This window comes from Gymnogyps californianus, chromosome 8, assembly GCF_018139145.2.
Source record: "Gymnogyps californianus isolate 813 chromosome 8, ASM1813914v2, whole genome shotgun sequence".
NCBI classification, from domain to species: Eukaryota; Metazoa; Chordata; class Aves; order Accipitriformes; family Cathartidae; genus Gymnogyps; species Gymnogyps californianus.
In genome coordinates this window covers 17,747,684-17,774,127 of record NC_059478.1, presented here as the reverse complement: position 1 = coordinate 17,774,127, position 26,444 = coordinate 17,747,684, and the positions used below count along the sequence as shown (strand labels likewise).

General features: G+C 38.2%; 1 protein-coding gene across 3 annotated transcripts in view; it reads left to right on the top strand.

The window, feature by feature from the left end:
• The window catches only part of BRDT (bromodomain testis associated), a 31,872-nt gene extending 6,120 nt beyond the window's left edge, over positions 1–25,752 (top strand). For 2 of the 3 annotated variants that reach the window (XM_050900676.1, XM_050900674.1), the window contains exons 3-20: positions 2,051–2,188; positions 2,942–3,071; positions 5,202–5,374; positions 6,493–6,864; positions 7,909–8,037; positions 8,243–8,431; positions 9,714–9,901; positions 9,976–10,268; positions 10,369–10,482; positions 12,034–12,165; positions 13,159–13,226; positions 14,429–14,621; positions 15,372–15,484; positions 16,794–16,935; positions 20,696–20,769; positions 22,066–22,268; positions 23,623–23,785; positions 24,517–25,752. In XM_050900676.1, coding sequence (XP_050756633.1) covers positions 2,051–2,188; positions 2,942–3,071; positions 5,202–5,374; positions 6,493–6,864; positions 7,909–8,037; positions 8,243–8,431; positions 9,714–9,901; positions 9,976–10,268; positions 10,369–10,482; positions 12,034–12,165; positions 13,159–13,226; positions 14,429–14,621; positions 15,372–15,484; positions 16,794–16,935; positions 20,696–20,769; positions 22,066–22,268; positions 23,623–23,785; positions 24,517–24,585 — 2,883 coding nt within the window. In that variant the 3' untranslated portion in view covers positions 24,586–25,752. Of the gene's footprint in view, positions 1–2,050; positions 2,189–2,941; positions 3,072–5,201; positions 5,375–6,492; positions 6,865–7,908; positions 8,038–8,242; positions 8,432–9,713; positions 9,902–9,957; positions 10,269–10,350; positions 10,483–12,033; positions 12,166–13,158; positions 13,227–14,428; positions 14,622–15,371; positions 15,485–16,793; positions 16,936–20,695; positions 20,770–22,065; positions 22,269–23,622; positions 23,786–24,516 lie in introns of all 3 variants that reach the window. The other variant, XM_050900677.1, reaches the window with a different exon arrangement.
• The last annotated feature ends 692 nt before the right edge of the window (positions 25,753–26,444 follow it).

Genomic DNA, 26,444 nt, shown 5'->3' with positions numbered 1-26,444 from the left:
CTGTGTTTTCTCTCTGGTTCATACTAAATGCTGCATCTTTGTTCATTTGCTTTCTGATCTGAGATTGTAGTAAATCAATATTTCTAAGGGATAATAAGAATGCTTAGACAGGCTTCTTGGAGTTTCTGGATGTTGGTATTCTGTCTTGTCTTCCTTCCACCTCCCTGCTGGTTTAGCCATATTTCTTAACTCTGCATATGATGAGTATTTTCTTCTGCCTTTGAGGTTTTTATTTTTAATGGGAGGCAGCCAGCCTCTTCCAATGTCAAATACTGTATGATGGAAAAGCAGATCTGATTGATCCTAAAGTAAATAGGCAAATCTGGATCCAGTTTGATCCACAGAAGTAATTATGCTTGTAGTACTCTATTTCAAATCAACTTTGGCATCTTGCTCTGAAGTTTCTAGAGGAACTAAATGTCCCTGAAAAAACAGGGAGGAAAAAGAGAGATGGTATTCTCATCATACCACAGTGGTAGAACATTCTTCTAGGAAATAGAAGGTATAATGTTTAAATTCTTCTTCTGTATTGCCTTGTGGGTTTTATTTATGTTACAATTTAATTGCAACAAATTGAATGAACATAATGTCTGGTGACAAATTGTCTTAATTCAGGTATCTTTAGACTCCAGTTTTGGATTACCCCAGCTTTTTCAGTCAAATGAAAACATTGGTTATTCACACAGTGGTATTTCAAATGACCTGGAAGATACTGCTCTTGGTAGATAAGTAGAAAGGTGTTAAATAAACCCATGGTACATTTTCCTTCAGATTTTTTTTTCTTCCTCCTGCAGCTTAAGCAATCGCATTTAGTTCTCTCAAATTTCCAAGACTAATTCTACAAAATCATTGGTTCTCTTCAGAGCAGACAAAAGCCTTTATCTGCAGCTGTTTCTTGTGACAAACTCATTTGGTCAGTTTGTCCAAAAGCACAGTCAAAGTGACTATCTTTCGGTGTCTTTTCTTACCCTTTTTCCTTCTTGGAAGGAACTGTCACTTAAGGTTAATATTAAGGGTCATTCAGTCAAAGTTGTAGCAACATCTGTAGCTGGCCTCAGGCCAGTTCTGCCTCTCTGATTTCTAAGGCAGCCACTTGCCTTCTGAAAGTATGTGTTAGTTCAACCACTGCACAATAACAAACAAACCTCTGACTCCACAGCAAGGACAATGAAGGTATTTGCTTCCTTTGCCTCTCTCCTCCAGGTGTTAGAAGATGTAGAATGGATAACACTTGATTATTAGCTGCATTATTTAAAAGTTCTCTGGGTTTTGTTAAACTCAACGGTCTGCACTACGATGTATTTAGCTTTTTTTATTTCACTGAAACAGATTGTTAGGACAGCTTTAGAAGACTCTTGAAGTGGTAGTAACTTCACACAATTACAATGTATAGGTGAACTTAGTGGGGGATATTCCTGTTCTGATTTCTTAAATGCACCAGCAGGGAATTAGCCTCATGCTCTTAATCACAAGCTTTTAGCCATGCTACTAAAATAATCACAACAATTCACGTTCCAGCTGCCTTTCAGTCATATTGCCACATCTTCACTAGACTAACCCTGAGAGAAGAGCCAATATAACCCAGGGGATGAAGTATTTGATCAGCAACTGTGAAAACTCGGCTGCTACTTTTTGTCAGTGACTGAGTCTTTGTCAAAGTCTGTCTTTGGCTTCTTTTCCTCCTGTTCTGTAAACTGGAGTGCTACTTCAGGTAAATGGCTTTGAGATAACAAGTGAGAGAAGTACATATACTTTTCGTAAGTACTACTACCAGTACAGCTCTGGATCCTATTGAAATAAATATTCTTTGGGTCTTTGAATGGTGGATGTCATATGAAAGCACAAAGAGAAAATACGAGGTGAAGAGTTCCTGAACACTTATGTGGTACCTATGACTATAGAGGAAAGTTTTCCTTTAAATAAAATATTCCTTCCAACATAATGCAATTCTCCTCTCTTGCAATTTAACTTTCATAACTAAATGTGTAAGAATCTTCATGTCCTAATATTAAAGATATCTGTTGTGTGACTAACTCTTTCAAAACGACAGGATTATTACAGTATTATAAAGAAACCTATGGACTTGAGCACCATTAAAAAGCGTCTGGAACACAATTACTACACAAAAGCTGCAGAATGTATTGAAGACTTTAAAACTATGTTCTTGAACTGCTACATATATAACAAGGTATGTGAGAAACAACCTCTTACCAGTAACCAATTCTATTGAACAATACAAACAAGTCTTAAACCAAGCAAATTATTATTAGAGTCAGCACTAAATCAGTCAATGTCTTCATTATCTTTTTGTAACTATTTTCTCTGAAAGGTGGGGGGGCTTTGCTAGGATTGACTGAGGGCACGTAAGCGAAGTCTAGCCTGCTGTTACAACAACTGAGTGCATAGTCTTTTCTGCACAAGGATTCTGCCTGCAAAATCTCTGGGTTTTAGTTGCAGAGCTCATGAACAGCAAGCACCGTGTAACTGCTATACAAGTTTAAGGCTAGCAACCCTGAGCCACGCTCCACTCCTCCAACAAGTTTAACTAACCTAACTTGAAGTCAGAGCATCTCCCTGTGCTTGGATGTTTGTTGGTTGTGTCTTAGTATCTTTAAGCTTCAACAACTTTCTTCAGAACATAGGAATGAATAAAGGAGTTACAGATCTGCCCCCTTTTCCCTTTGCTGTGGGAAGCATGTGGATATGAAGCAAGTAGGACTGTGCAATGGGACAGTGGGAGAAAGAATATTTCAATAATGAAGCAACTCATATTAAAGTGAATTGGGAGGGCAGGGGTGGCAAAGACTTGCAGACCTCTCTGGTACTGGTGGCTTGTTTCAATCTGTTGGAGCAGTATTCTGTAGACTGTTTATTTTACAAGGTAGCCCTCCATTACTGCAGCCTCTCCTTTACTCTGAATGTTACTGACTATATTTTGCAGCCAGGTGATGACATTGTGTTTATGGCCCAAGAACTAGAAAAAGTGTTTATGCAGAAAATAGCCCAAATGCCACCAGAAGAAACCCTAGTGATTCTCAACAAAGGAAAGAGAAAAGGAAAGAAGCCAGAAGGTAAGGCCTGTATTATATGTTGAATTGTTAACATATTAAGCAAAAGCTGGAAACAGGGAATCTTCTGTAGCTTGTCACAACTCAACCCTGGAGCAGTTGGGGTGTTCTCCGCTCTTCCCAGAACATATCAGACAAGTAACAACGTTGCTATAAGGCTTTAGCAGATTCAGTGCAGCCATAATATTTTTTTTAAAGGTACTAGCTAAATTTCCTATTTTCTACTAATGAAGTGTGTTTAAGAGGGGGTAAAAATCAGAATTAACAACTTCATCAGTAGTGTAATAGCATAGCTTCACAGGCAAGCTTCTGGTAAAATGCAGTGCTCTTGCCCACAAAAAGGACGTTTCAGTCAAGACATCTCAAACTTATGAGGAAATTACATAGTAAGTGCTTGAAGTGACATTGGGAAGCCTAACTGCAAGGGGCCAGGTGATTAGCTGCAACTTATTACTCCTCACTGACTTCCTATGTCTTTTTAATTGCTCTTACAACCTGTTTCACTTGTACAAAGTGCTCATTTCTACATCTAAGCTCTCAACATTGCCAAAGAATAAATATTTATATTGACAGAAGTAAGACTATGCAGTGCCTGGAATCACATGCACATCTCAATGGGTTAATTTGGAGACCTCCAAGGAAATACTCCAAATTGGCCTGGAGGGACTGCTGTCAGTTGTTGGGGAAATGTTAGCTATGTCTTGAAAGAGCTGCAACACTTCTTCACCCTGATGCCTCAATTATTTGCTTTCCGATAGCCATGGAGCAGTGATCTTAGCTAGCTCAGTTCTTACTGGCTCCCCTAACAGATGCTCTTATTATTTAGTTATGCAACTATACAGCTCTTCAGGGTCTCCTGATGACTTCACTTGCTTCCTCTTACTGCTGTTTGTGGTGTGGTGGTCCTTGTTGCTGGTAGTATCTGGAACAAATGTTTCTTCAAAATAGTATTACAGTTTGATAGATCTCTGTAGCTTTCTCTTCAAGGTATATTTGAGGAGCAACGCTACCTTTCAGTGATCTGGTAGATGGATATGGAAAAGCAGTGGATTTCTTGGTCCTTTCACAAGAATTTTTAGGGCGTTAGGAGGAAGAGGAGGATGCTCAGCTGGCTTCCTGCTCTTACTAGCTTATTTGAGTGAAATCTCAAGCAATTCATTGCCTTGGCAGAATATGTTGGTTGAACAGGTAGAAGTGACTCCCAGAAAAGATTTCTGTTGAGAAATGTGTTGAAAGCTGAGTTAGCTTTTTGGTTCTCAAACGATTGCAACAATTTGTTGAGATGCTTTCGTAACACCATCTTGCTGGTATTAATGCTGTTTAAGTCCCCTCATTCCCTTTGCACACACAAACATGCGGCTTGTACAAATTTTGAAATGTTCTAAGCACTTTTTTGAATTGGATAGTAGAGCACACTGCTATGATCAAGGAAATATTTCTGACCTGTCTTTTGCAGGCTTTGGCTTTAGAGGCAGATTGATACACACAGCTTTAAAAAAAAAAAAAGGCAACTGACTTCCATTTCAGAGAATGTCACAGTGTTGCTCAGTGTTGTGTTATACAAACTAATAGGTGTGAACATCTATGGGAACTAAACAGAATCACAGAGCTGGAAAAGACATTAGTAATCTAACCAGCCAAATCAAATACAGAAAAACATTGGTCTAAACTGTCCTCGAATCAGTGATGGAGATCTCTAATATTGCTAAGCAATATATGCAGGCCTTAACTACGTTTAGGAAACTTGGACCTTCATGATGCAGTTTGCACCCTTTGCTGCTTGGTCTTCATGTGTATGTAGAAAACAACTTGATTCTCTTATTGGCAAGAACATTTTTACGATGTATGGGTTTTAGTGTGATATCTCTTTAATCTTCCCTCTGAGGTTAATCCACAGCTTCTTTGAAGCCAAATATGCATAACTTGGTACAATATTCTAGCTGAGGTACTAACGGCGCTAAGTAGCGGAGGATACCAATGTTGCTATATGTAACAATGCTCTTGTTTGTATTTATTTGTATAGTTTGGGTGCGGAAGAGTGGTTCTGTTGACAACTGTTCAATTTGATCATCAAAGAAATTAACTGCAACATGTGAGACCTAACTTTAAAACTTTTTGTTTTAAAATAACCAGAAACACAGCAGCCCAACCCTGGGACTTCAAATGAACAACACACAACGCAGAAACAAGCTGAAAGCAGTGAGCAGCCTCCAGTGATGACTCAAGAGCTACAGCAGGTTACACTAGCTCCTTTGTCTGCAGCTCAGCTGACTGCTTTAATGCCAGCTGCAGTCCCTATAAGAAAAGTAAGTTTCCTCAAATAACTTTCAGAAAGAAAGGTATTGAAATTGCTCCTTCAGGCACTAACAGCAAAACCATAGGAGCCATGTTGATTGCAAATCTTTTCAAAACTTCTATTGTGATAGAAGATAGTGAGAGATATCTATTAAATCTTCTAGGTATCTGCTAAATAACTGGGCTAGTACTAATTCTAGAAACTAAGCAGAAATTGGGATGACTGCTTGGTACATCTTTTCTTATAAATGTGGTTTTAAAATGTTGTTCTCAAAGAAACAAAGTGAACTTTAAGACAGTCAGTCTTGAAGTGTACTGCTATACTTCTGCAGGCTTCACCTTGATGTAGAAACTGTTCTTTCCTTGAGGTGTAGACAATGGTTTTAGTATTAAAATAAAGCTCTTTCTAAGTTCTGTCTTCAATGTAAATCAAATACTCGATTCCCCAAAAATAGGATGCTTGCTTAAACACTGTGCAACTAGCCTGGAAGGCGTCTGTAGCTCACAAAAGCAAATTCTTGTTAACTGCAATCTGAATTGTATGTGAACATCTGACATTTTCATCAGATAAACACTCTCGTATTGACTTAGTTTTGGTTTTGCTCTTCCAACAAGGAATGGGCACATGTGCCAGGCTCTCCTACAGTGTATATTTACACTTTACTGAAGCGTCTGAACACTGATGACAAAGCACACATTGTATCGCTTCCAAACCAAATACCACCCAGGTTAAAGAAAAATGGAGATAAACCTTGTACATTAAGCCCTCGAACAGGCTTAAAATGAATTGCAGTAATTTTTCCCCTTCCCATGGCAGTTATCTTGTGGTAACTTCATAACCTACCAGCTTCTTGGAGTCTTCTCAAATGGCTAAAAACTGACCACAACCTGACCTGCAGTACACCCTGTTCCTTCCTTTACATCTAAGATTAAGCTTGGCGTGCTGATCTTGTAATGCCTTGTAGGTTTTCAGTCTAAACTTGTAGAAGTGCCACATTCTGCTCTGACTTCAATAGCTGTAAAAGTTCTGACACTTTTTAGATTTTTTTTTTTTTGTAGTCTGAAAGCTGACCATTCTCTCACTGTTCTGGACACCTGTATTTTAGACTGTAAAGTTTTCTTTTCCTAGGCAAAAAAAGGTGTGAAAAGGAAGGCTGACACTACAACTCCTACTACTTCAATATTTACAGCAAGAGGTGAATCTTCTGCAACATTTAATGAAAGAAAAGCTGTTAAAGCATGCAGAGGTGAAAATGAATGTATGGTACCAAATAAGCTGCTGAAGAGATACTTGCCAGATTCTCAACAGTCACCTGAAATTCTTAAAAAGACTCAGTTGTCAGAACAACTAAAACATTGTAATCAAATACTTAAAGAAATGTTTTCAAAGAAACATGCAGCATATGCGTGGCCTTTCTTAAAACCTGTGGATGTTGCATCTTTCTCACTTGGTGAGAACCAAGGGATCACCAAATGTCCTACAGACCTGGGAACCATTAAAGTAAGTAAGTCCAATTCCCTCTGAAACAATTTGTGTGCTTGCTTGAATAACTTGTGTGATGACTAGATTTTACGTGTTAGCTGAAAAGGTGTCATGAAAGCTGCTTCTCCTTTGAAAGAAATAATGGGCATAGAAACCATATACACTTATGTCTCAACAAACTAAGCCACAGCTCGCTGAAGAAAGTCTTCTAAGTCTCATTGTGACTATGTGTATAGTGGCTAATCTACTTATCTGTTGAACAAGCTAATATAAGTAGTGAGGGAATTACCATCTCCATGAAGCACTTCCAAGCAGGCTGCATGTTAAATATCTTTCAGTCGGTCCACACAACGCTGTTGCTAATACCCTATAAAACAATATGCAATTCTGTAATGTCAACTTCTGCTTCTCTCTGAATCTCATTATCCTTGGTAAAGTGCCCTGGAACCTCAACACTGGATATTTACATGACACCTTTCACCTTTTCTGTGAAAAGGAACCCTTCTAGATGGAGATATGTGGCCAGTGCTTTGTGAACACTGGGCACATCTCTCTGGGGCTGAAGTATTTAGCCAAGTTAAGATCCACCTTTGTGGCAAGGGTTGAATTTCAATAGTCTATTGAATTATCTTGAAAACTGGCTTGTACAATATAAAGGTCATTTCCCAATTTCTAGCCAATTACTTTGACTCAAACAATTACAGAATAGGCTTTGTATAAATACCATGCTTGGATTCCAAAACAAGTGCTGAGTATGTGACTAAATAAAATCACCTGAACATAGTTGCCTTGACCTAGTGCTGAAGCTAGTACTACAAAGTCCTTACAGCAATTACGGTTAGCAAATCTGTTTAACAAAGTAAGAGAATTTTCTCTTTTAAAGGGACAACATCGAAATGAGAAGCAGGTCTTTCCATAATGGTTCTTACAATATTTACTGTCTTGATACAAGCTGAACCTGATACTGGATGTCAAAATTCTTGTTCCTCCTTTTTCTGCCAGTTCATGGTGATGCTCTCCACTTTTAAGCCCTAAATGTGCATTCACTTTCTTTTCCTCTAGAAGAAAATGGATAATTTTGAATATAACGATATACAAGAATTTGCTACGGATGTTAGATTAATGTTCATGAGCTGCTACAAACACAATTCTCCAGACAATGAAATAGTTGCTATGGCAAGAAAACTTCAGGTGAGTTATCACTTAAGTCAGACTTGGAAAAGAGTAGGACTATAAGATTCTTTGTGGTCATCTCATTCCCTGATGTAGCATCTATTAACGTTACCAACTAGTGTGTTGCAGTGTAGTTCTAGAAAACAGGGAGCAACTTCATAATGCTTTTAGAAATCTGAAAAACGTGCTGACCTCTCTGCTGTTCCCAAACCTAACTCTTTAGGATGTTTTTGAGATGCACTTTGCCAAAATTCCTGATGAACCTGTTGCGAGTGTTCCTCTGCCACAGCCTACAAGAGAAATGATAAAAGCTTATTCCAGTGAGAGCAGTAATGAGGACTCGTCAGAAGAAAAATCATCTGAAGACTCTGAACAGGAGGGAACAGTGCACCTTGCAAAGCTTCAGGAGCAAGTAAGCATTTGTACCCAATGTGCAGGACTGTTATAATCTCTCTAATAGTGCCACTTGCAATTGTCCATTCTAAGGCTTAGCACCAAGAATCAGTATTTAAAAGATTCTGTAGTCATTTGTTTTTCTTAATACAGAACTTTATTCCTGTTTGGAAGCACCTCCACATGTTAAGTGAATAGTGCCTCAGCAAATACAAACTGGTTTTAGTGAACCATTGCTCTAGTACTCTTGCCTACCATTTCTTCAAATGACTCTCAAACTTTTAAAAAATAAAACTGTGTTGCTGTGGTATGATGAGAGCATCCAGATACTCCACATGTAGCTTAGTAGCATATTCTTCTAACAATGGCATTTCCTTCATATGGTTGAAGAGCTCTGTTCTTACGCTCGGTCTCTTTTGAGCCACACAAAAGCAAGTCATTAAATTCTACTTCAGAAAGCTCAGTACGAAGTATAAACGGAAGGAATCTCATGCTAATGTGAAGCATGGCTTTGCTTCAGCGGCTAAGAGTGGAACGGGTCTTGCTTTTTCTTGAACATAATGCTTTAACCTGCTGCTGCTGTATCTATAAACTGTGGAGAAAATTATCATTTGTTCTGCTAGTCAAATGAGGGACAGTTTTTAGTTTTCAGTATTTGTCAGAGTAGCATATACATCATCAGTTTATGAATATAGGCATGAGGACAACCAAAAGTCTACAAGGCAGCCTTTGCAATAGTGAAGTATTTCAGTGTGTCTGAATTCTAATTCTCATCATCTGCCCATCTTCTTTCTAATTCCTATGAGGTTTAAACAAACTTGTGTTAGGTCTTTCTCTGAAGCTGTTAGTATGTCCCAACTAGCCATTTTATATCACAAAATATCTGGGGTTTATGGGTTGAAGATTCACAAGCCCAGTCTCACCAGTCTAATTCAGTAACGCTGTAGAGGTCTAACCTAATAAGGCACTTATGTGCTTCCCAAATGCTTGAAATTAGAGAGGTTGCTGGATACTCCTACAGTGATTTTTGCTTTTTTATTCTTCACAGGATGCTAGAAGACATATGCTGTTAGAAATGTCTGCAGAAAATAAGTAGCCTTACATCTTCTATATCCATAACCTGTGACTAATCTATAATATAGTAAGATGCTTGGAAAATAAACCTCATTTGGAAAGCAAACATCCTATTAATATCCACTCAGCTGCCACAAATCTCCTGTGATATTTAGGACCAGTTTATTGTTCCTCCTACGTTGCGTAAGATTATCAACATTTTTTTTTTTTTTTTTTGCTTTTGATAGCTTAAAGCTGTTCACCAGCAGTTGCGGGCTTTGACCAGAGCATACTTACCTAGACTGAAAAAGAAAAAAGGGAAGGCTAAAAGGGAGAAAAGTAAGAACAAGGAAAAAGCTAAAATAAAAAGCCTGATTCAAAAGGAGAAAAATCTAAAACACAAGAAGAAATCTAAGAAAAAGCTGTCTTTAAACATGTAAGTGTGGGGGACTTGTGTGGGTGTCAAATTATTTTAAACTGCTGTTACTGCAGTATACTTTTTTCTTGCAGTCAATCGAAGAAAACCATGCAGCAGGTCTTGTTGGCACATAAGTCAGAAGATGAAGATGGTGCCAAGCCTATGAATTATGATGAAAAACGACAGTTGAGTTTGGACATAAATAAACTCCCTGGAGATAAGCTTGGGAAAGTAGTCCATATAATACAGTCAAGAGAATCTTCACTGAGGAACTCTAACCCTGATGAGATAGAAATAGACTTTGAAACTTTAAAGGCTTCAACACTCAGAGAACTAGAGAAATATGTGGCAATCTGTTTGAGGAAGAGACCAAGAAAGCAGCGGGGTATGTAGCATAAATGATGCTTTTTAAAACAAACAAACAAAAAAACCCAACTAGATTGTTTTCTGTTTTGCTGCAATGTTAGCTTCTGTTTCACATGCAGCTAAAAAACCAACAAAGTCAAAAGAACAACTTAATTCTGAGAGGAAACAAGAGCTAGAGAAGAGACTACTGGATGTCAATGGTCAACTAAACCCAAAGAAGGAGAACTTCAAGTGTAATGTGACTTTTATTCATTTGTAACAGAAATAGCTTAAAGTGGGATTCTCCCCTTGGGCTTATGTACTGTTATGCAGCTGGGGACTTTTGCCTCAGAACAGTTGAGGTCTTCAGCTTCCTGTTGCTAGTCTTAAGATTCTTCCTATGTTGAGTGAGCTGAAGTCACAGCAGCAAATGTGGTCAGTTACTTGTCCTGTCTAAAACATCTTCCTTATTCTTGCACCTAATCCTTTATTATCGGTAAAGATGATAACAGCTTCTGAGCTGAAGGGACACTGAACACCTTCTCCCTTATGCTGACATATGAAAGCAGGGGGGGGGGGGAGGAGTGTCCCACAGTCTATGTATTTGTTTGCAATTCACTTTCTGTGGCTTAGAGATTCAAGAACAACAAACTCTAATCATACTTGTTAGCTTGCAGCCTCACTAATGCTGTCATGCTAGCAAAAATTCTGCATCAGTGACAGGTGTGCTGCCTTAGTCTTAAGGAAGTGCCCTAGGAGAATCAATTCAGTTTTTCAGGCAATAATGCATTTCAATATCAAAGCCAGAAATTCAGTACGTACTTGAGCATATCTACACTTACTGGTGGTTCTCATCAGGGACTGCGAACAGATCAATGCAGCTGATGCCACTATTATATGTCAAGTTGTTCCTCATTAAACTAGTGAGTGCTATTATTGCCCTCTATTGGATATCTGTTAAGCTCCTATGTAAAACCAGTTATCTGAACTGATAGAAGAAGCCCTGCAAGACACAGGCTTGCATCCAGCATTAGCTGTCAAGTCTTCCTGTGTGGTATACCTGATGGCTTGAAAACATCCTAGAAAGAAAAGTTTAAAGAAGCAGCTGAAATCAGTTGTGAAGGATATGTTGTGGGGAGAGGGAGGAGGAGGCAGGCCAGGGAATCTTTACAACTGGTATCTGGCTTGTTTACAAGGAAGAGCTTAAGCTAGCACTTTAAGACTTGTGTCCAGGGAAACAGATATCCATGTAGCTTCTCACTTTCAAAGCTTCCATCACAGCAAGACACTTTGAAAAAGCTTTTTGACTGCAAAATCACTATAAACTGAGTTAAATCAACCCTGCAGATGCAAAAGAGTCAGATGGTGGGGAGGTGGCAAAAGGTGACAATTCTGGAGTACATATGGCTTGGGAAAGAGGAGAGTTAGCTATAAATAAAGACCTCAGCATGCAAGTCTGGCAGCAGCAACAAGCACAGAAACAGGTTCTTAACAGCAGGAAAACTTATGGGGGAAAATTGCTTGAGTTGTGTCTTAAGACAGCACGGTTTTAACCTACTTTACGATTGTAAGTTGTGTGATTACAGCTCCTCCTTGGCTATTTCATTCATTTAGCTAGCCTGCTGCTGGTAAATCTCCCTCCTCTGTAAAGGTCTCAAATCCACTGCTAAATGGACAGTGGACAAGGAAATGGCAGAAGATGAACTGTTATATGGGAGAATAGACCTAACAAGGTTGATCCTAGTCTTGTATGTGAAGACTGTTCCACTGCAGGTTGTTCTAAATTCTTTCTTTTTCTCCTGCAGTTGAAAACAATGCTGAGTCCAGTATTGGACCAAGCAGACTGAGCGACAGCAGCAACAGCAGCAGCTCCTCGGACTCTGGCAGCAGTACTAGCAGTGGTTCTAGCTCCTCAGATAGCAGCGACTCTGAATCGGGTCAGAAAGCTTCCTTTTGTGTTTGTGTAGGCAAAACATCTGCCTGCTCAGTTAGCATCTACTGTTCCACATGCTTACCAAGGGTTTCAGTTACTCTTGTAGGTTTGCTCCATGTTGAAGGCTCAATTCCAGTGCTATTAAATGAGCATCTTAATACTGAGTTTGTAGGTTAAAAAAAAAAAAAAAAAAACACAAAACAAAAACACCACAAAAACCAACCAACACTACAACATCCACTCAACTTATCAGTGAAAAACTTTAGGGACCAAAATCAGCTAGCAAGAGGTCTGTGTATCTAACCTGGAGACTTGACTACTAGGCTATAGCTTACTCTTGTGGTTTTGATTCCTTCTTGAAAATGTGATTTACTTTATTTTCATCTTCTGGTCTGCAGCATGAAGGGTGCCTTACCTTGTGGGTAAGGCTGAGTCCCTAACCTGAGGGACAAAAGTGCCAACAGCGTTGACTGTAGAGCCAAAGTCTACCCTGGGGCTTAAGCTGTCTCAAGCTTGTTCAAGGGACATTACAGTGCTGCAGCATCAGGATATCAGAATGATATTTCTCTCTGTACACAGAACTCTCTTTAGTTTTCTAGGACAGAATAGATCTGCCAAACTGGAGGTTTACAATGTTGTAGATATCTACATGAGGTAACAGCGTAAGGTGAGATGAATGCTCAACCCTTTGCAGTGTGGGGAAGCAAACACAGTGAAGTCATCGATGGCAGCAAAGACCTTGATCCTGCAGTAATCTTTGTGGTCTATTTTTATATCTGGGAGAAGTTCTCTAAACACATCAAGCTGAAGTCAAAGTATTCAAGATAAGAATGTTCCTTTCACTGTGAAGTTTGGCTCTCTAGGTACAACTGCAACTCACATCTTGTATGTGTGAATAATGAAACACATGCAAATGACTGGGGTGGTGTTTTTTGTTTTTTTGTTTTTTTTTTTTTTCCCCATCCCCCTCTTTCTGCCTACCTTGCTGTATTTACAGTTACAGAAACCTGTTCAAAACAGACTGGAGCCAGGCAGAACTGTCCAACTTCTATGGAAAAGCCTAAGGTAAACTGACTGGAATGGATATAATATTTTTGCCCTAAACAAAGTTATTTGTTACATACAATGGTACTGGAAATGACACAACTTTATCGGGAAATAATGAATATGGCTTGAATGCTACTTTTTCTGTAGGACTGATTTACATGATGTAAAATCTGCTGTTTGTTAAAAGTAGCTTAGGTATCTGTATAGAAACTGATGTACTGGGAGAACTCCTGAGGCTTTTGCCTCTTACAGTCATTGTGGTAATTCTGTGTTGGGTGAAGGAGAAAGGAAAAGAAGAGGGGGGAAGAATGCTCCACACACTCCACCCCACCCACCCCCAAAAAGGAAAATCCTCTCCAACTTGATCTTTGAGTATAGAATTGACCTAACTAAGTGGGGTTTGCACTGTTTAATATTTTCTTCTTTATCTATTAATAACTTCACTTCTATACCTGAAAATAAACAAATTGTGCAATATACCAGTCACTTTCAGGATACTTATGTTACTTATTACTATGGCATTATTATGAGCAACAGCAGTTTTATCTAGAAATAATTTTTAATGCTTCCAAGATTGAATTGCTCTATTCCTGTATATACAGTGGGTGTTAATTCTTGTCAGGGCTAGCTGCCTTTCACAATTTCCCTTGAAGCTACCAGAGATAGAAACCTCAGATTTCAAAGCCAGATCACAGCAAAGCCTTCATTCTTCTTACAATAGACTTGCTTTCACTTAATGTGCTTAGTTGGATACAGGAAACCAGGCTGCAAATTTATTATTCAGCTGCTCCTTCTGCATCTTCATAAGCAAAGACTGAGGGGAGGAATTATGCAACACCCTTTTTCTGTTTAAAAAGTGCAGCCTCTGCAGTGACAGAATGACAGTAATAAACTTGAGAAAACAGGATACAGGAATTAAGCTTCAGCTTGGTCAGTTATAACAGCCCCTAACTGACTTTCTGAGTAACAACAAACATCATACTTTAAATCCTCATGTTACATTTTGTTCTCATGAGTTTTCTGTATGTCAGATCAAGGCAGTGCACTTTACCTCATGGGTTTTTGTCATCTAAGCTCTTAGAAAATGCTAGGTTAGTATCACAATGCAAGGACTATTGAATCCTATAAGCAGTGGAAATGGGGACGGTGGTGGGGAAAGGGGATCAAATAGCTATAAAAATTAAGATTTGGCTGTATTAATTACTGCGATCTCTCCCTAGAGAATACCACTGTGTTTACAGAGGACGTCCTGTAATGCTGTTCTACAAGCACAGACCTCATCTCTTACTAGTAGCTTGCAAAATCGTGGATCATCTGAACTGCAGCAGCTGCCTCCCAATGTACTGCAGAGGATTCAGCCTTTACAGAATAGATCACTTAAACCATCAGAACAAAATGCTCAGTCTCCCTCAGGTAACATCTTTATGGCAAGAATCACGGCTATATTTGACGGCTGAGGAAAGAAGGGATGGCAGGACTAATGTTTGTATTGCCCAATAAGCTTATCTTGGGATTTTGGAGGTTATCAAGTGGGTAATAGAAAAAGTACTTGCAGGGTATGGATTATAAAGAGCATGACATAAATAAGCGTGGCAGCACTGGGGATTGGCTAGGGTTTCAGATTACTGGGGCACTTGTGGTGGGGCAGAATAGTATTAAAACAGGAGGAGGTGTTCATGCCTCCCTCCGATGAGATGGAAAACGATACCTTAGTGAACCTAGGGTTACAGGAAGTGCTGAACACCTTAAGGCAGGAATTAGATGCTCAAACCCAACGCCACCACTCAAGTTCATGTCTGAAATCCCTATTAGCTGAATTTAAGGCTTGGTGCCATAGGCGCTCTGAATTGATTACTGCTGTCTAGACATATCAAATATTAAGTTGCTCAGAAACTTGATCCAAGGAGCTATTCTTTTCCCTCCCTCACTTTAAAAGGTCTAACTTCAGACACTTCTGAGATTTTGGTAGAAGACAGCTTGAGCTGGTAGCTGATTAACTGAGAAATCAATTAAAACCTAATTAAAAATAACTGTCTCAAATCGTGCAACTAGGATACATATCTTCACATCCAGTTAATCCACAGATCTAAACAGTGACCTAATTTTGAGATGTAGGACTGCATTTTGCATGTTAGGGGAAATCATACACTACTTCTTTCTCAGGTATAATCTCAGCTGTATCTGCTCTGCATGATGCTCCAGACCACCAAACTCCTCAGAGTACTCCAAGGACAAATCAGTCTTCTGTCACCCAGTGCACACATGTTCTTCCAGAGGTGAATATGTGCTTCTCTACAACGCATTAATTTCAAATAACTTCTTTAAAGCATGTTCCTACTCCTTTAAATAAGATCTAATATAATATTCCAGGCTTGAATTTGATGCAATGAAGGCCACTTAAGGTTTATAACAAAAGTTACTAAAACCCCACTAACAAAGTGATTCTTATCCTTTAATAGGGCATTAATTCATTGCCTGTTGGCTGCAACACAAGGAAAGAGTTTGGCTGATCAATATATCAAGTTTATAATGTACTATAAAGCTCATTTTATTTCTTTTCAGTGCTATAGCTTAAACTTAAGTAACCCTTGCACACTTACAGGTTAAAAGCCCACCCTGTAAACCTACAGTTTCACAAGAGATGGGCAGCTTATACTGTATGTTCCTGTTTTCTAGAAATATCAATCTCTTAAGCTCAGTAATACTCTGAAGACTCTAGGGGCTATCCTGGACAAGTGTGTTGCTTTTTCTTCCTGCTCCTAAAGCCATGGAAACTGGGGCTTTCAGGGCCATAGATGAGGTTGTGAAATATTTAGTCACTGTTGAGCCTGTCTTAATATGTTCTTGGAGAGTATCCTGGTTAGAAGGGCCTCTGTGTTACAAAGGAAGTTACTGATGTTACTGCAGCAGCATGATCTCTTCCATCTTAAGCTATTCAACTATCTTTCTCAACACAATTTCAAACATAGCTGCTCTAGCCAGGTTTTAATAGCTTTTAGTTTCTGAAATGGATAGAAACTACCTCTTGAGTCTATGAGCACAAGAATGTGTCCTGCAAGAAAGGAAGAAAAGCAACTCGCCCTTTCCCATTTGCGTTCACTATCCAAGGCAGCAAGTAGTATATATTACAAGACTCAGGTTTGTGCACACCTTCCCCAGTTCAAAGGGATTACTAGACAATCTTGCACAGAGAAAAACTACCACTGAACTGAAGTAATACAGCTGCCCTTCACCCTGATCCATAAGCTAGAGTGGAGCAACTGGCTTTACAACAGTAAAAGCCAACTTTTATTATGTTGTACCATGTTAAGGGTTAAAGAGCTTGTATCAGTTTCTCATATTCTACCCACTCCATCACTTGGGATCTCTGAGCAGTTCATGTTCTAAATCCAAAGTGTTAACGTAAGAACTTGCTTTGACTACCAGAATGTGAATGAAATCTAATTCTTCCCTGGTGTTTACAGAAGCTAGAGCTGCAACAATTTACTGCTCTAAGCTTCTAAATCTTTAATCCTGCTGCTGTATAATAAGAATCCACACGTTTAGCACTTCAGAACATATTTTGAAGTCTAACTTCTCTTTTAGGTATCCAACACAACCTCCCAGGTTGACAGTGCTGATTGGAGTAAACAAGCTGAGAAAAGAATACATCTAGACAAATCAAATAAACTTCAAAACAAGGCCAGTGAGAGAACTGCTGATTCAATATCCATAAGTCAAGAACAAAGTATGTATTGTCATAATAAAAACTGTAACTGATATCAGGGGTGCAAAGTTAAAAATGTATATGAACCTGGTTTAAAGAAATAAAATGCTGAACACTTGTACATTAATCAGTTTGCAGAATAATGCAGGGGGTGCAGTTTTGCCTTGTTTTTCTTTTTGATTTGCTGCTGTTTTTAAAAAAAAAAAGTTAAGTTAAATGGATGCTTGGTTCTTGTTCTGTGTTAAAATATATAAAGCAAATGACTTTTTGATTTAAGAACTTAGCTTTCTGAATTTAGTACTAGGGATAAGTAACCCAGTCTTCCAGGAATTCTGAGAACCGATGCTCCAATCTGTCGCACTTCACTGGCCTTTAAGCTGTCTGCTGCTGAAGCTTCATGGAGCTCTTTTCTCAGGGCACTTTGCGTGTATTTTGAGTTACTATCTCCAGCTCTTGGTGACAAGGATCTGACAGTAAAGCAATGTCAAACAGGCTTTCACCATGGAACAAACTTGCAATTATTACAAGAACACAGGTTCCCTGAACGCTGCATTCCATATAGAGATGCATCAGACTTCATACATATTTCAGACTAAAGAATTCTGAGCTGGACACTGAACATCCATGCTGAGAGCCTAGTGTTACCAGACATGATTGTTTTGGTTTCTCCTTTACTCTTTCCTTTCTAGACTACCTGTATAGGCTTGAACAGGGGAGGGAACAAGCTTCTGAAAACTTGATGAAATTAAAAGGCGCAGCCTTCTCAGTGGTGAACTCTTTAATTGTTGCTAAAGAATAATGCTGGGTACTTGAGTTGTATTAAAGCAACTCTAAAAATGGAGATTTAATTCTCCAAGATGTTCTGTTTGGTATTTTCACGGTCTTAACACACCTACCCATATGCATACTCTTCCCCTTTGTTTAGACTTGTAGCAGCTGGAGCTGGTACACGGGTTCCATGGATACTCAGCTAATGATCTTCACTTAAAAGTTTTGAGGCTGCCTAAAACTTGAATTCCTGTCCTATATACTGCATGACTAACTATAAAGATTCTGGTGTTATCTTAATATGTTAAAGGGCTGGGAAAACAAGCAGGAATAAATCAAGCTCACTGATTCAGTATTCATAGAAAAAAAGCATAGCCAAAACTATTGAGAAAGCTTTCTCCCTTCCATACTTAATTGTTTACTGCTTAGTCTTTATTCCTCTTAACTTTCTATTCCTAATCCTCATTTAATTTGTACTATTTCTATCTTGTCCCCTTTTTCAAGGGACAATTGGGTGGACAGTTGTAGAGGAGCTCCTGTGTTTAATATGGGAACTATCCAGTAATGAGACTCTGCCTTTAAGTACACTTGAACTTCAGCATTATGTTGCATAGCAGAGCTTTTAACACCGCTACGTGAGTGTAGTTACCTGCCCCCTTCCATCATACAGTGGTGTTTGACTGTTCCTGCAATGATACATGCCCCAGCTGTGCTCAGTGTTATCTTAGGCTTTCCACTATTAACTCCTGTAGAAAACTGGAAGGGGGAGGGAAATACAGGATTTTGGCTTTTGGTTTTTTAAACAACAATAAAAACTTTGCTAATCTGGAACTGTTGTAGGGCCTGTAATCTATTGCTAGAAAGTGTAGAGAGTGTTCAGTACTATATGCGTCTACTTAGATCAAACCAGGGAAACTCATTTTAGAATTGGATGCTTAGAGCAACTTGTTGAATTTTGTAGAGAATCCCACTGTCTCGGGCATTTCTGTGAGCTTACCTGCATCTCTGAAACAAGAGTTCTTGATTTTAGACTTGTGACACCTCTGATGGTATGGGTGCAGGCTTGGTGTATCACTGAATTCAGCGGTGGCTTGTTAAGAAGCTTAATTTATGAAACTGGTTACCACAAGCTTCCCTTCAGATTAAAAAGCAGTGCGTCTCAATGAGAGGTTCTGTGAAGGCTGGCATTGCTGTAAGTAGCTCTAAAATGCACGTTTCGAAGCCCATGGCTGCAAATACTTCTGACACAGCCTCATATTCCTGTGTTATATCTAGAGCTTTAAGACAGACGTGACTATAAATTTAAATTCACCTTAAGTTTGCTCCAGGCAGATCTTCTTGGTGGGTATAACAAGTTGATCAAACTGATCTTAACAATGGGGCTAGACGTTTTTGGGTATGTGAAGCTCTTGCTTTATTTTGGAGCATTCAGTGCACGAGACTGTCAAGTTTCTTATATGAAGATTCAAGCTGCCTGTATGAGGATAAATGATTGACGAAAGAAAGATGCCTATTGTATTGAGGGACACCTTAATACACTAGTTCTCTACTCTGGAGCAGAACAAGTCTCTGATAACAAAATTTGATCTAGGTAGACTTTGCTTAACTGGACCTGGAATCCATAAGAATGGAGATATCAAGATTTGGAACCCTCTTCAATAGTACTTGAGAGACTTCAGAGGTCTTTCATCCTATTTTATTCCACTGTATAGTAAAAACTCTCCTGCTCACTTGCAATTACACCATCTCACAGGCAATGTATGGGGGCATAGGGTAAAGGCTAGGCACTGTTCTTATCTTGACTTTTGGAGGCTGTGAGATCTTTCTGAAAACCCCTTTTATGACAAACTGGCTGAGGGTTTGATACTTTGTCTTCAGCATTCTAGATTCAAACATCCAAAAACTTTATCCTTTGCATAAAAAACCCCCACCAACATGTTATCTTAAGTTTCTTATTAAACATTTACTTAAATACAGAAATGTCTAAAACTGCAGTAGAGGATCATTGCTGAATGACATAAAATATCCGTGTTGTTTATATTTGGTTCTAAAATAGTGGCTTTTTCAGAGTACACCTAGATTTTCATCCCAGAAGCTCTTTAGAAAGAGAATATAACAAAGTAATACATAAGATTAAAAAAAAGAAAAAAAACTACCCTACGATACGTGGCTTTTGTTAATCGTGTGGTATTCTGGCTGGTCCCTAGTATTACAAAAGTCTCTTTTCAGGCTTACAATAATGACTGTAAGAAATTGTATCTGTTCTTGCATTTAAAAAGTTTTTTGAAGTCTTAAAAGGTTTGGGGAAAGTGTTTTTTCACACAAAATTGTATGGATCTTCTACAGTAACACAGCATATCAGAACTGTTAATCTGAAGTTAGTATTGTCAAAATAGCACTTCCACTTTGCCTGTGTAAGTGTTGGGGGGTTTTTCCCTCACAAGTAATAAAGAGGTAACAGCATGGAGTATCCATACATCCTGTAGGCTGCTGGAAATATGATGACTAGCCCTTACTGGCTGACCTATCTGCCTTTTTTTTTTTTTTCTTTAAAAAAAAGACGGAAATAGGCTGGAGAGCTTTAGGCAAAATGAGTTTACATGATGAATGAGGTACTCTTAAATAATGCTGGAACCAAAATGGAAGAGGGCTGGATGGGGAGGGGACAGGAGGTGAGCAACTGGCAAGGTGCTGTGCTGAGACTTTCTGACAAAACTTTTTGGGCATTCTGCTGGGACCTCTCCTAGAATTAACCAGGAGTTCATTTCTCATCTGTAGTTGGGCTTAACCATTCCTTTCCCTGCCCCAAACTGGAGAGAAGTGGTCCAGTTCAACTTAAGCTTAGGAAATGTTTGGGAGCATTTCTGTCATTCTGAACCTAATAATAATAAAAAACTGCAGTGTAAATTCTTAAGTCAATTTCTAGAATGACTAAATTCTTATCACTTAAATTTGAGGAAACACAGTCCATAAAATCAACATGAGTGAAAAATGTTTTTTATTCTTCCATCAGGTCATTGTACACCTAATGATAAACCTAACGGTAAAAACATGCTAGAGACAAAATCCAAAATTCTTCCAAGAAAGGTGAGTGCTGCTCAAGTTCTATTGGAGGAAAAGAGCTTGAGTATACTTACTGGGATCAATAATTCCCTGTCTTGGGATCTTCTCTGAAAATCTGGTCTTTTATGATTCAAATATTTAGTGTCTGATAGGTCTTGGGCATTGTTATAACCTGTACAGATTTATCTCATCTCTAGTGCTAAAAACAAACAAAATCTATGGGCTCTGATAATTTTGGAAGGTAAATGATATAAGATTAAGTTAAAAATAACATATCCATATTGTCATTAAAAATACAACTTATGTCATCTAGTTTTAATATTTAAACAAGGAACTAGTGTTCCTGGACCTACTTCTAATATTCAAGCTATTAGTGTGCTTTTCGTTGCTGATCCAGTAATAAAAATAAAAGTAGTGTGGAATATAGACTTGGGTACTATTGAAAAACCTGTTCTGAAACAGGACAATATACTTCTGATGACATTATTACAATTGGGAAATAATCTGAAGGTTTTTATGAAAGTTAAGCAAAATATTTCCTAGTATATTTTCTTACCTATTATTTAAATTCTTCTGTGGTAATCAGCTATTTGAAAACATCAAATCAAAATTACTAGTTGAAATAACTGATCGTGTCAGCCTCTGGACCTAAAAAGTTTGTATATAGTCTGTTGAATTAAAATATTCCTAGGATTTTTCTTTAGGTACTTAGCTTTCTGAAAGCTATTAACTAACATTGAATTTAATTCAAAAAACATTTATTTCCTTCATAAACATATGGCCTTCTACTAGAAGCAGTACTTCTTAAGAATACTGGTTTTATGCTGTTTTACATTTTGAAGAAAATGCCACTAGGGGGGGGGAGAAAACACGGGTATTTAAAACAAACAAAACCCACAAGCCTAATACAAAACTATTGTTATGTAAGGATTATGTACGGAAATGAGATGGATGTTGTCCATATTAAAATATTGTCACTGGACCTTGCATAAGCTCAGTCTCGTGAATTTATGTTTTCTGGAATTAAAAAAATGGAGAAGTGTACGTAAAGGATGGGGTAAGAATAGCTACAAATGCTAATGATTTTTAGCATATTGCTAAAGAATCTCAAAGTTGATGAGAAAACATATTGAAGTCTGCTTAGATTGCTGTATTTGCACTAATATTCTACCAAAGTAAGGATATTTTGTTGTAGATATTCCCAAATAAGTCCAGTCAAAACAACATTGTGCTAATGTAAGAACTAAGCAGATAATGGATGATTAGTAGTTGTAGAGTATTTTTGCCTCTTCCACATTTTCCTTTTTCTAATAACTTCAGGATACAGGATTTAAGAATATAAATTCCTGGGTAAGCTTATGTAAAACGATGATGCTTCCAGCTCCTATAAAAACATCTGCTGAGAGCTTCAAACAATTCAGGAAAGCAGCATTAAAGAAGAGGAGTGGGCAAGCGCAGGAGTTAAAAAGGCCTCTGGTGCAAGCCGAGAGGGAACTGCAAAACCTTCCTCAAGAAGAAGAGAGGTTTGTAACCATATATGTTTAAATATTATTCTATTTTTTGCTTGTATGGTACTGGGTGGCTTAGTTATTCAGGAACAAGTGGTTTGGATTAGGTAATTGCCATGTGTCAGATGAAGGGGGGGAGCTGTACCACTCTAAGCACAACTGCACATCCAAAATGCATGAGGTGGCTTTTTCCCTTGCAAATCAGTATCATTTCAGCAGTCAAAGAAACTTCTCAGGTACTCTTTTTTCCTTTTTTTTTTTTTTTCCTTTGGTTCCCTGGAGCACTCAGTTCCTCTGGTCATGACCAGAATTCACACCTGTCCTCAGTATCTTACTTTCCTACATCTGTAGCCAGGAAGATCCCCATCTTATTGCTCTCCTAAGGGGAAGCAGGACAATCTAGTCTTCAAGAACTTGGTGTTAACATAGCTAAAGGAGTTCCAGTGTGCACCACTTCAGACAGCAGAATTCTTTGTATTGCTGTAGAGAAACAGATTCAATAAGCTACTGCTGTAGTATTCTTCCCTAGTTGTTTGCAGCCACTGTTTTACTGAGTGCCCACATATGTATCCCAGCCTGAGGTCTATTATTGTGCTGAGTGGGATAAGTGCCTACTAATTACTGCATTGCAGTAATATCTTAGATTGCTGTTTGCTACCTTTTTGAAACTCTGCTTTCTGTAATATTTCCCTCTTCAGTAGTCTTGATTTTTTTTCTTGTCTGTTTGACCCTGTGAAAGATAAGTCTGAGCCAGTTCCTAAATTCTCCTGCTCCTGCCCGTCGCTGGCTGTATTAGAATAGGTCACTTGCCTGGAGTGTATTATTTTAATAAACAGCGCATTTGAGAGACTTGAGAGGACACTTCTTGTTCAGAACATATAGTGAACAGTCCAGGCACCTTCAGCTACTATAGGTTTCCACGAGGAGGAAACCATGCATGTAGCTCTATGGAATAAGACATTACAGATGCTTGCCTGAAGTTAGTGAAATCTACCTAAAATTACTAGTTGAAGAGGAAGAAGGTAGAAGCAAAACATCACGGGCCAAGAAAGTAACAGAAAATTAAGCGTGTATGTCTTTCAAATAAAGTGCATATAAGTTTTGTGTAGCATATGTATAGATCCTGTGTGCATATGGATTGGAAATGGAACATCGGAAACCTTAACCTACTATAGCCCAACAATTGTGTGCACATACCTCTTGGCGAAGGGAAATTACTATGAATCAACATGTAAAACAGAACCACAGTTTGAGTGCTATGCACTGGTTTAAATTATTTGCAGAATTCTGTTCAGGTGTAAAGGCTTGTTATGAAGAAAAAGAAGAAACAACTTTTATCCTATACTGATCTCTTCTCCTGTCTTTAAAGGGGCCATGAAAGCACAGGATTGGATGCCATGGCAGCGACAGAATATGAGCCCCCGAAAGAAGGGCATAAGAGCAAACAACTGCCCGAAGCTCAGCAACATACTCTTGTTCAAGACCGTAACTTGGCTAGAAAAATGGAACAAGAACGCAGGAGGAGAGAAGCAGTAAGTTGCTGACTCTTGCCAGCTGATTTTGTTTCAGCTTTAGTAGAGAATAAACAATGTTAGCTCAGGTCCTTATTTTAAAGGACCTGAATGACTGAAAACAACAGAACTATGCTACCTGAAGATTTAGTCCAGAAAATGAAATGGGAAACTCAAACTAGGTCTTCAAGTGATGTAATATGAAAAACTATCTGCTTGGTCCTATTACTCCCATAAGCTTAGAATAATTGCATGGTAAAATCAAATTGTAAAGAGGAGTCCCTGCCCTCTGAATAATTCCAAACCTCAAGTCTTGCAAGCTGTCTATCTTCTTTAACATATTCCACATCAACAGAAGCGCTAGCCATATTGTTCTGGTCTGAAATATCAAAACTGAGCCTTTTTAAAACGAACTTACTAGTTTTATTGGTGTAGGTAACGAATGTTTTTTAATTGCTACTTTTTCTTAAACATTTTTTAAAAAATCATAATATTGTACAATGGAATGTAAGAACTGCAGTGTGACATCATGCTAGATTCAGATAAGATCTACTGAAGATTTCATCTTGTTCAGCTCTTTTCAGAGAGGGCTTCAACAACATGCACATTCAAACTTGTAATAACAGAGGAAGCATACACTTTTTGGGAAGAAGCTTTGTAGTTTTTTCTTAAATCTTTATTAAATATTTGACCTGCATAGTATTCATTAATGTCTGACTGCTCTGAAAATACACTAATTTGCTTTCTTGCAGATGGCTTGTATAATTGATATGAATCTGCAGAGTGATATTATGGCATCTTTTGAAGAATATCTTGAGTGAAAGCTGTAGTTAATATAGAACCTAACTTCAACGCTACTACAAACTGTACAACTTTGAAAATGTACTAGTTACAAGCTTAAATGTTAAGACCACTTTAAAGAGCATGTAAGCTCCTCTAAAACGCTTAATATTAAAAAGCTTGTTCATCGACACCTGAAGCATCACAAGATCTTTTTGCTGCTTGTTTATAATATATGTAATCTAGTCTGCTACACAGTGGAATGTAGTTGTTCTTTTGATTACAGTTTAATGTGTTGTGTATATATATGAGAAAATATCAGCTTCTTGATTTTTTTCTCATTTTTTTTAAATCAATTTTTTTGGGAAACACTTGAGAATCTCTTATACTGAGCATAGCCAAATTCTTGTTTGACTGTATTAAGTCATAGTATACTAAATATGCACCTATAGAAACTACTTTAAACCAAGGTCTTGTCAACTATGTGATTGCTATTAAAACAATCACTTTACTATGACACACTTGCACAGAATCTGGGCTGTGACAAAAGACCTCTATAATAGTGATAATTTCTAAAAGGTGTGTAACGTTATTTGTCATCGTAAAAAACCGTTTCCTGGAACTCTAATTTCAGCAGCAAATCCTGTATATTTGCATGTCTTTTAAGGCCCAGACTTGTTGATCTTCTGTTTAACGTATTTTATGTTAACATAACATTTGGATAAGGGTGCAAGCATGTTTGCCAGATAGTTCCAGTTCTTCACAGAAAGAAATTATCTAAAACATCTCACTTCTGGCTCCAGTTTGAAAGGCTTTCTGATTAATGTAAGATTTTATTAATGTTGGGATATTTGTCTGAAGTAGAAACTAGAGTGTAAAAACCCTTGTTCTTGTTGATTACATATAGCTATCTCAAATTAAGTACAGGCTAATAAAACATTGTTTTATAGAATTAATACCAAAACACAATGCGTATTACAGAAATGTTGGGTGGAAGGGGCCCCCTCAAGATAATCTAGTTCAGTGGTCTCCAAACCTTTTTCATCGTGCACCCCATCATTAAAAAATTTTAAGCATGCACACCCAAGACATGTATATTTATTCATTTATAAATTATATACATGTTCTACTGTACTAATGTATTATTTACATTATTAAAAAAACACAAAAAGGGAAATTAAAAATTTTAAATAGTGTTTATTTGATTTTGCTTAGGTTTTTTGTTTTGTTTATTTTATTTTGTAATTTTTTAAAAAATGTTTTGTATTAAATATTTTCTTCCCACACTCCACTTTGGAGACCACTGATCTAGTTGAACCTCCCCTTCAAAACACTCTGTCCCTATGGAGACCTCTGGTCTGTCGAGTTCCTGGATCAAAGTTGGAAGTGAAGGTAACACTGCCAGCATTGTGGTGAGGGTCTGCCACAGACCACCCAGCTAAGTAAACTACGTGGACAAGACTTTCTACAAATAACTGAATTTTCAGATAAAGGAAATAAATTGCATCTAAAGTCATAAACGACAGCTAAAGCATGCCTAAAAATGGTAGCCTGGTCTTTCAAGTAGCAGGCTGATGAGTTAGTGCCAGCTCCAAAATACATGTTCTGCAATAAAATACTGCTCTGTATCTTCTACTTCTGCCATTACTGGAATGGTAGTATTTCATTCAATAGCAGAAAGAGTGTTGACAAATGCTCAGATTGGGGTATCACCCCTTGAAACGTCTAGGGAAGTCCTCTTACATGAGCCTTGCCTGGATGCATGCTCAAGTGTATGCTGTTTGGGAGATTTGAGTAGGTGGCTAGGAAGGGGATTTGGGGTGAAAGAGGGAGTAACGTAAAGTGGTGCGGTTAGGATGTCTTGTTTCACATCCACATCAAAAGTGATTTAGGCCTGCCT